Source organism: Odontesthes bonariensis, chromosome 16 (genome assembly GCF_027942865.1).
Source record: "Odontesthes bonariensis isolate fOdoBon6 chromosome 16, fOdoBon6.hap1, whole genome shotgun sequence".
Taxonomy (NCBI): domain Eukaryota; kingdom Metazoa; phylum Chordata; class Actinopteri; order Atheriniformes; family Atherinopsidae; genus Odontesthes; species Odontesthes bonariensis.
This window is the reverse complement of record NC_134521.1, coordinates 28,059,232-28,068,812: the sequence shown is the minus strand read 5'-3', so window position 1 is coordinate 28,068,812 and position 9,581 is coordinate 28,059,232. Positions and strand designations below refer to the sequence as shown.

Below are 9,581 nucleotides of genomic sequence, written 5' to 3'. Positions count from 1 at the left end.
GAACAGGGAAACACGAGTTAATGACCATAATAATATCACATATACATAAAGAGAGTAAAGTGAGGAAAGGTGTGACAGATGAGGCCCCCCAGCAGTCTAGGCCTATAGCAGCCTAACTATGGGATGTTTCAGGATCACCTGAGCCATCCCTAACTATAAGCTTTATCAAAAAGGAAAGTTTTAAGCCTGGTCTTAAAAGTGGAAAGGGTGTCTGCTTCCCGGACATTTACTGGCAGCTGGTTCCACAGAGAGGGGCCTGATAACTGAAGGCTCTGCCTCCCATTCTACTTTTAGAAACTCTGGGAACCTCAAGTAAACCTGCAGTTTGGGAACGAAGTGCTCTGTTAGGAAAATATCTTACAATGAGATCTTTAAGATATGATGGAGCTCGGTCATTAAGAGCTTTATATGTAAGGAGAAGAATTTTAAATTCTATTCTGAATTTAACAGGGAGCCAATGAAGAGAAGCTAAAACTGGAGAAATATGATCTCTCCTGTTAGTTCTCATCAGAACTCTGGCTGCAGCATTTTGGATCAGCTGGAGGCTTTTCAGAGAATATGTGGGACAGCCCAATAATAAAGAATTACAGTAGTCCAATCTTGAAGTAACAAATGCATGGACTAGTTTTTCTGCATCACTCTGAGACAGGATGTTCCTGATTTTAACAATATTACGAAGGTGAAAGAAGGCAGTCCTAGAAACCTGTTTTATATGCGAGTCAAATGATAAGTTCTGGTCAAAAATAACTCCAAGGTTCCTCACTGTAGAACTAGAAGCCAAGGAAATACCATCTAGAGTAACTATATAGCTAGACAATTTCTCCCTGAAACGCTCAGGTCCAAAGATAACGACTTCAGTTTTGTCTGAATTTAGCAGCAGACAGTTCTGAGTCATCCAGGTCTTTATGTCTTTAAGACATGCTTGCAGTCTGACCAACCTATTGGGTTCATCTGGTTTTATAGATAAGTACAACTGGGTATCATCAGCATAGCAATGGAAATTTATGCCATGCTGTCTAATAATGTTACCTAATGGAAGCATGTTTAAAGTGAAAAGAATCGGTCCAAGCACAGAACCCTGGGGAACTCCATGACTTACTTTGGTGTGTGAGGAAGATTCTTCATTTACAAGAACAAACTGAAATCTATCAGATAAATATGATTTAAACCAGCCTAATGCAGTTCCTTTAATCCCAATAACATGTTAAAGTCTGTGTAATAAGATACTGTGATCGACCGTATCAAATGCAGCACTGAGATCCAACAGGACAAGCACAGACACAAGTCCGCTATCAGAGGCTAAGAGGAGATCATTGGTAACTTTCAGCAGTGCAGTTTCTGTGCTATGATGCACTCTGAATCCTGACTGAAACTCTTCAAACAGATTATTTCTGTGTAAATGATCACAAAGCTGAGCTGCAACTATTTTTTCAAGAACTTTAGACATAAAAGGGAGATTGGATATAGGTCTATAATGAGCCAACACTTCTGAATCAAGAGTAGGTTTTTTAAGTAAAGGTTTAATTACAGCAACCTTAAAAGTCTGAGGTACATATCCTGTCAACAAAGACAGATTGATCAAATCCAATATGGAAGTGTCAATTAATGGGAAAACCTCCTTGAACAGTCTGGTTGGGATTGGGTCTAAAACACAAGTTGATGGTTTAGAAGAGACTATTGCTGTCGTTAGATCAGAGAGATCAACTGGACAGAAGCCGTCTTAATACAAATCAGGTTCTAAAGATACTTCTAAAGCTGCTGTACTTGATGATACATCACTGATAATAGTGGGAAGGACTCCATCAATCTTCTCTCTGATAGAAACAATTTTATTAATAAAAAAGCTCAGGAAATCATCACTGCTGAGAGTTAAAGGAATAACTGGCTCAGCAGAGCTCGGACTCTTAGTCAGACTGGCTACAGTGCTGAAAAGAAACCTGGGATTGTTCTTATTCTCTTCTATCAATGATGAATAATAAGCAGTTCTAGCTTTACGAAGGGCTTTCTTATACGTTATTAAACTATCTTTCCAGATTAACTGAGACTGTTCTAAATTAGAGGAACGCCACTGTCTCTCCAGCTTTCTTGCAGTCTGCTTTAAAGCACGCAGCTGTGAATTATACCAAGGAGCCAACCTCTTCTCACTGATTACCTTCCTTTTCAGAGGGGCAACATTGTCCAGTGCTGTACGCATTGAAACTATAGTGCTGTCAACAAGAGAGTCAAGTGTTGCTGGAGTAAAGTTTAGGTAGTCGTCCTCTGTCATATCTGCACATGGCAGTGAAGAAAAGGATGATGGAATTAATTCTTTAAATCTGGTTACAGCATCTTCTGATAGACACCTTCTATATGTAAATTTCTTCTCAGAAACTGTATAGTCAAGTAATGTCAACTCAAAGGTTATCAGAAAATGGTCAGATAAGACAGGGTTATGAGGGAACACTGTTAACTGTTCACTCTCAATGCCAAAAGTCAGAACAAGATCAAGGGTGTGGTTAAGGCAGTGAGTCGGTCTGTGAACACACTGAAAAAATCCAATAGAGTCTAATATAGAATTAAAGTTCATATTCAGGCTGTCATTTTCAATATCTACATGAATATTAAAGTCACCCACTACAATGACTTTATCTGTTCTCAGCACTAACTGGGATAAAAACTCTGAGAATTCAGACAGAAACTCAGAATAAGGGCCAGGTGGACGATACACAACAACAAACACAAGAGGTTTCTGTGATTTCCACTTTGCGTGGGAAAAACTGAGAATCAGATATTCAAAAGAGCTCAAACTAATCTTGGGTCTGGGACTGATTAGTAACCCTGATCTGAAAATAGCTGCCACTCCTCCTCTGCCTGTGGTTCCAGGAACGTGAACATTTAAACAGTCACAGGGAGTTGCTTCATTAATGCTAACATGATCCTCCTGCTGCAGCCAAGTTTCTGTAAGACATAATATATCAATATGATGATCACAGATCCACTCATTCACTAAGAGACTTCGAAAGGAGAGATCTGAAATTCAGCAAACCACATTTAATAGTTTGATGTTTTTGTTCAGTTAAAGTTTTTGTTTTAATAATTTATTTTTGCACAAGAGGATTTGCTCCTTTTGTGTTAATTTATTGGGTGGGTAGCAGCAGGTGGGAAGCTGCAGAGAAGTGTGTAAGACTACAACTCTGCATCCTGGTCTGAACCCTGGGTTGTCATGTTTTAGGGTGGCAAATAAATTCATCCATATTTCTAGAAATGAGAGCTGCTCCTTCCAAAGTGGGATGGATGCCATCTCTCCTCATCAGACCAGGTTTTCTCCAGAAAGATTGCCAATTATCTATGTAGCCCACGTTGTTTGCTGGACACCATCTGGACAACCAGTGATTGTAGGACGACATGCGGCTAAACATGTCATCGCTGGTCAGATTTGGCAGGGGTCCAGAGAAAACTACGGAGTCCGACAGTGTTTTGGCAAAATCACATACCGATGCAACATTAATTTTAGTGACCTCCGATTGACGTAACCGGGTGTCATTAACGCCGACGTGAATAACTATTTTACCATATTTACGTTTATCCTTAGCCAGCAGTTTTAAATAGGACTCTATGTCGCCCGCTCTGGCCCCTGGAATGCATTTGACTATGGCCGCTGGTGTCTCTAATGCCACGTTTCTGACTATAGAGCTGCCAATTACCAGGGTTTTGTCCTCAGCGGGTGTGTCGCTGAGTGGGGAAAATCTGTTTGAAGCGTGGACAGGTCGATGGTGAACAACGGGCTTGACTTTAGAGCTATGCCTCTTCCTGACAGTCACCCAGCCACGTTGTAATCCTGGCTGCTCAGGTTCTGCTAGGGGGAGGCTACTTGAGCTAGCTACGCTACGTGGCTCCACACTGGCAAAAGGGACCTGGCTCGCTATCGGTTGATTTTCAACAGTGCAGAGCCGAGCTTCCAATTCAGATAACCTCGCCTCCAAAACTACAAAAAGACTACATTTGTTACATGTACCATTATCGCTAAAGGAGGCAGAGGAGTAACTAAACATCTGACACACGGAGCAGGTGAAAGCATAAGGAGGAAGAGAACCGATAGCCATGCTACGCTAGAGAACCAGACATACCGCTAAAAAGTGAGAATAAAGAGTAAAGATCTGTAGGACTGTGTTAGAACAGAACGGTAAGCTATAGAGTTTAACTATGCAAAATTGTGTAAGTTATAGATCGAAATAAAGTGATTATCAGTACTCCAAGCGGAGCAAGAAATTCCACAGTGCACGAGCAAGGTAACAGGAAGTGATGCAACACGTCCTACCGCAAAGCGTCACAGCGTCCACATATGGTGCCTGTTCAAAAAAATAAATCCAATGCAACACAACCCAGACTTATTCATTCTTATCAAACAAATGAATGCAAACCTCCTTAATTTCATCATAGCTTGATCCAACTTTGGTCAAGTACATCTGTCCATATCTTTCATAAAAAGGTCTGTAAACATTATTCAGTGATTGATGTGCAATGTATTCATTTTAAGCGGTGCTACTGAAGAACAGTGCTAAAGCAGGAACAATAACTCTCTTTTTGTCAGGAGCAGTGTTTATGTCAGAGCAGACAGCACACATGGTGCTGCATCGCCAGCGCAGGTTCAACAGTGGCCATCTGGAAGAAATCCTTAAGAAAGATAACTTGGAGCGGGAATGTATAGAGGAGGTCTGCGTAATGGAGGAAGCCAGAGAGTGGTTTGAAAATGATGAGAAAACTGTAGGTTACACCCAAACACATCAGTAATAAATTATCACCATGTTTTGACAAAGAGTATTTTAAAGCGAGGTCTGTCTTTCATGTCAGCGTTTCTCTTTCAGATGGAATTCTGGGTGGGCTACATTGGTAAGAAAAATGAAAGATAAGTTCCCACTCTCACTCACTCAGGATTAAAAACATTTGATCAACTTTAATCCTGTGGTGTGTGTGTGTGATGTATGCTCACATCTAGATGGTGACCAGTGTAAGCCACCGCCCTGCCAAAATGGAGGTGTTTGTGAAGATGGAATCAGTTCCTATGTCTGCTGGTGCAAACCAAACTTTAGCGGCAAGAACTGTGAGATTGGTGAGTGCAGCTTCCTGGATGTAAAAGAAATCTAACAAGATTATTTACTTTGGCTTTACTAATACACATGCATTAAATGTGTTAAAGGAATGGTGTTAATTCTGTGTCTTCCTTTTACAGAGGTGACCAAGCAGTGTTCGGTCAACAATGGCGGATGTTCGCATTTCTGTGTGATGCAGGGACAGCAAGCTGTGTGTCAATGTGCGACTGGTTACAAACTTGAAGCAGATAAGAAGAGTTGTGAGCCAAAAGGTTTTTGTCGATTGTTTTGTATCTCTCAGCACAATAAATATATCTAAGGTCCATGGAACGCCTCTACAAAAAGAGCATAAAAATGCTACAACACAAAAAACTCTAAATCTTAAACAAATTCAGATATTAAACTTGACCAATTCAAACATTGACATACTGATCACATATTTCATTCTGGTTTTCAACTATGCATCACCTATACACCAGTATCTGACCAAACAATGAACATAAAGCATTTTCATTAGTATCTTACAGTTTGTCATTTGCTTGAAAACGATTGAAAATGGTCCTGACACTAAAGGGTGTTCACTGCTGATGGAGACAAGCGGCTGGTGCTTAATCAGGCTGATGGAGTTGACCAGTCAGAGAAGACAGAGCTTTTTGGGAATTGAGTCGGCCTTCCTAGCTTTTGCTTTTACAAGAAATGTAAATATGAGTAAGAAAATTACATTCGTTCGTTTTATGAGGACTTTAAAAATGCCTCAATTCCGAGCATGCATCATCAGTCAAAAACAACATGAATGGGAGTGATTGTGACCATATTTCACAGTTTCTCAGATACTGAGTTTATGACTCTAATCTTTGATGCTCACTTTGAAAAAGAAAACCAGACAAATAAAAAACATGTGATTCTTACACTGCTGATCCAGTTTGAATTGGTGCAGCTGACATGACACTGAAATGTACTGCAGAGCTGTAGTAAACATGTTCATCTCACTACTACTCTACAACTACAGCTTCCTAACCCCATCCTAAAACATAGATAGATAGATAGATAGATAGATAGATAGATAGATAGATAGATAGATAGATAGATAGATAGATAGATAGATAGATAGATAGATAGATAGATAGATAGATACTTTATTGATCCCGAAGGAAATTCAAGCATCCAGTAGCAGACATAATAAAGCAATAAAAATGTTTATACAATTATAAACACTTTAAAAACAATCTAAGAATTTAAAAATCAATTTAAAAAAAAACAGTTTAAAAACATGAAGTGACCATTCCTAAACTTTTACGGTTCTTTGCTGTATCTAAACTGACATCACAAAGGCCTGAAGGAAACATACTATAGTGGCAGTGAAACGTTTAAAGATGATGTCCGAAAGACAAAAATCTGAGTGAATCCCTCTCTGTTTTGCCTTTTTTCCCTCAGTGCAGTTCAGCTGTGGTCGTGTGAGCCTGTCGTCCGGCTCTGTCACCAGGTCCATCTTCCAGGCGCCAAACCCAGAATACACCCCGGGATCAATGCAGAATTCCACCAATACACATCAGGATGACTATTATGACGATAATACAACACAGTTGTATGACTACCTGGACTTTTCCACAAACGTGTCAGACATCTCTCTGGACTCTGCAGTGGATGTAGGTTCAGTGAAGTCGGATTCTGCTCCCTCTGCAAGTCCATCTGAGGCTGTCAACATCAATAGGGTTGAAAGTGCGACCGGGAGTCCCACAGAAGAAAAGGAGCTGCTCTCGTGGGCTTTCCCCACACTCCCCACCATCAGAGCTGAAGACAACGTCAACCAGAGGATTGTGGGAGGTGACGAGGCTGTTCCTGGAGAGATACCATGGCAGGTACTGCAGTGTCGTAGTTAGAATGAAGGCAGAGTCAAGGTGACAGATGGTATGAGATTAGATGACCATGGAGACGTTCTCTTTTTTTACCTTCAATCAGAAAGAAAGTGTGTAATTTAGACAATGGGGTTTCTTCATCAGGACTATGTCACCACTGAACACCCCACACACCAAAATCATAGCCTTTAAAACCCCTGTAATTAACAGAATGTTGCCATTTTGCAGTTGAGACACTCACATTATACAGTCTTTTGTTGTGACGGAGAAACGTTGGGATGACACATTTTTTGAGAAATATTTCTGTTGCTGGAAATAACCTTTAATTGGAAACATGGTTGCTGTTGAAAAAAAGGTGACTTCTGAGGTCATGAGAAAATGAGAAAGTGGCTTCTTGCACCATGCTTGGTGTAGTTTTGTTGCTGTGCTGCCATGATCTGACCTCATGAAGTGCTTGTGTTTGTGTTTGCAGGTATCACTGATGTCTCACTCTGACAGCCTTATGAGAGCGCAGCCCTTCTGTGGAGGTTCCCTGCTCAGTGAATTCTGGGTCATCACTGCAGCCCATTGTCTGACGCAGGCTGACGTCACTAAAAAACGTTTCTTCATCAGAGCTGGTAGGAAAAACAAATGATTCTGCCACTCTACACTTCATTTTTAGGTCTTTGAGCTACAACTGTATTGTATGGATATTGTGTGTCTAAATTTTCTAAATAACGGCACTGTTTAGATGCGCAGTCAATTTTACATGTTACATTTTAATTAGCTCTATTGGATGTATGTGAGCTTTAGAAAAAAAATACTGCCTTAATTTTTGATCAAGCACATTCTATTATCACATATATATAACTTCATCAATACTTTCAGGTGAACATGATATAAACGTGGATGACGGTACAGAGAGTGACCATCTGGTGGCTGAGCGGCATATTCACCCCTCCTATGAATTTGAAAAGTCGCAGTATAACCATGATATTGCGCTACTGAAACTTGCCAGTCCTGTGGAACTGTCCAACCACAGACGTCCCATCTGCCTGGGCCCAAAAGACTTCATACAGAATCTCCTGAGGGAGTCCAGCAGCTCTCTGGTGAGTGGCTGGGGACGGCTGAAGTTCCAGGGCCTCGAGGCCACCAAGCTTCAGAAGCTGGCAGTCCCCCATGTGGACCGCACCCTGTGTAAACAGAGCAGCCAGGACCACATCACACGCTACATGTTCTGCGCCGGATTTCAAAACGAACAGAAGGATTCGTGTCAGGGGGATAGTGGCGGCCCGCATGTGACCAATTACAAAGGCACTTGGTTCTTGACAGGCATTGTCAGCTGGGGGGAGGAGTGTGCCAAGGAGGGGAAGTATGGCATATACACTCGAGTCTCGCGGTACTACCCATGGATCAGTCAGAAGACCGGGATCAGAATGACCAACTGACAAAGGGGCTCATGACACAACCGGCAGCAAAACGTTTTGATTTTACAGATCTCTCATGTTAATCTTAATCTTTCAATAAAATCTATACAACAAACATTTGTGCCTTTGATGGAATACTACAGGATTGTACTCTGACCCTCCTCATCAGCTGTTAGTCAAATGTAATACGACAAGAAAGTAATCTGTTTGTTTTTCTCAACTGTAGAGATGCAGCATCCCCAGGTCCTGCTTCTTGAACAACTTTATCTATATCTGTGGTGTGTAAAACAGAAGTTTCAGTTTATGATTCATTCAGTTAAACGTGCCAACCACTAGCAGACTTTTCATTTGTCTTACAGTAGTAGGAAAAGCACAGCAAGCTGTGGCAGAAGCTGGACAACAGAACAGGATGATTAAACTTCTCCTGCTATGTTATGTCAAAGTGTTTTGGATTTAATTCACCTTCAATCTGGAAACACAAATTGTCCCTTTAATCACTATAAACTATATTTTGTGAGACAAAATGTACACAAAAAATATGCTGTTCTATTTCAAAGGTGGAGCGGACACTGTTCTCTGGGTTATTTCAGGGGGGTTAAAAAAGGATCTATCTATCTCTCTATCTTGATGCAGGAGTTCCCAAAGTTTTGATGACTGAGGGTAGATGAGGGGAACCAACATATAACCCGTCAAACAACCTACTTGAACTCTCTTGCTGATTAGCTTACTGAGTTTTGCAGTTTCATGACTCATTTGTATCAAATAGTTTGAAAGCTTGAAAACGGCTTTTTAAATATATGAGGACTGACTGTTGGACAAAGTTTGATCTTGTCGTGGAAGTTATTTCCCTTCCTATTACCTCTGATGAGGTATGAAATACAGACTTCTCTTTTCTTTGCCAAAGAAAAGGTCAATCAGACCTAGGACAAAGGGAGATCTAAACATTTATTCCATATTTTATGGAAACGCCCCTCCGGAGGCAAGGAAAGGCTTTGATCCTTTGGTGCCTTTTGGGCTTTTTGTTTGACCGTCACCTAACCACACCCCCCGGGGGGTTGGCTCACACTTTGGAGCAGGACACAGGATGTGGTCCCGGTGATGATTAAGAGGCAAATAGTTAAAAACAATTATTGTGGTTAAGACATTGAATTTACCATGACAATCTTCACCTGAAAACTTGTTGCAGGGATGTATTTGTCTCATAATTCCATTAATGGAGAAACATCACAGGAAATATTTATTTTTTGTTT

The 9,581-nt window shown here is 40.9% G+C and overlaps 1 protein-coding gene across 2 annotated transcripts; it reads left to right on the top strand.

Moving 5' to 3' along the window:
• The first annotated feature begins 3,927 nt into the window (after positions 1 to 3,927).
• On the top strand, positions 3,928 to 8,371 carry f9b (coagulation factor IXb). 2 transcript variants are annotated; one of them, XM_075487329.1, is made up of 8 exons: positions 3,928 to 4,468; positions 4,571 to 4,743; positions 4,845 to 4,869; positions 4,976 to 5,089; positions 5,210 to 5,341; positions 6,504 to 6,928; positions 7,398 to 7,542; positions 7,793 to 8,371. In XM_075487329.1, exons 2-8 carry the CDS (start codon positions 4,582 to 4,584, stop codon positions 8,350 to 8,352), a joined length of 1,563 nt encoding a protein of 520 aa, XP_075343444.1. In that variant the 5' UTR covers positions 3,928 to 4,468; positions 4,571 to 4,581; the 3' UTR covers positions 8,353 to 8,371. The 2 variants fall into 2 exon arrangements, with proteins under 2 accessions (XP_075343444.1, XP_075343443.1); XM_075487328.1 differs by having other exon boundaries at positions 3,928 to 4,743.
• The last annotated feature ends 1,210 nt before the right edge of the window (positions 8,372 to 9,581 follow it).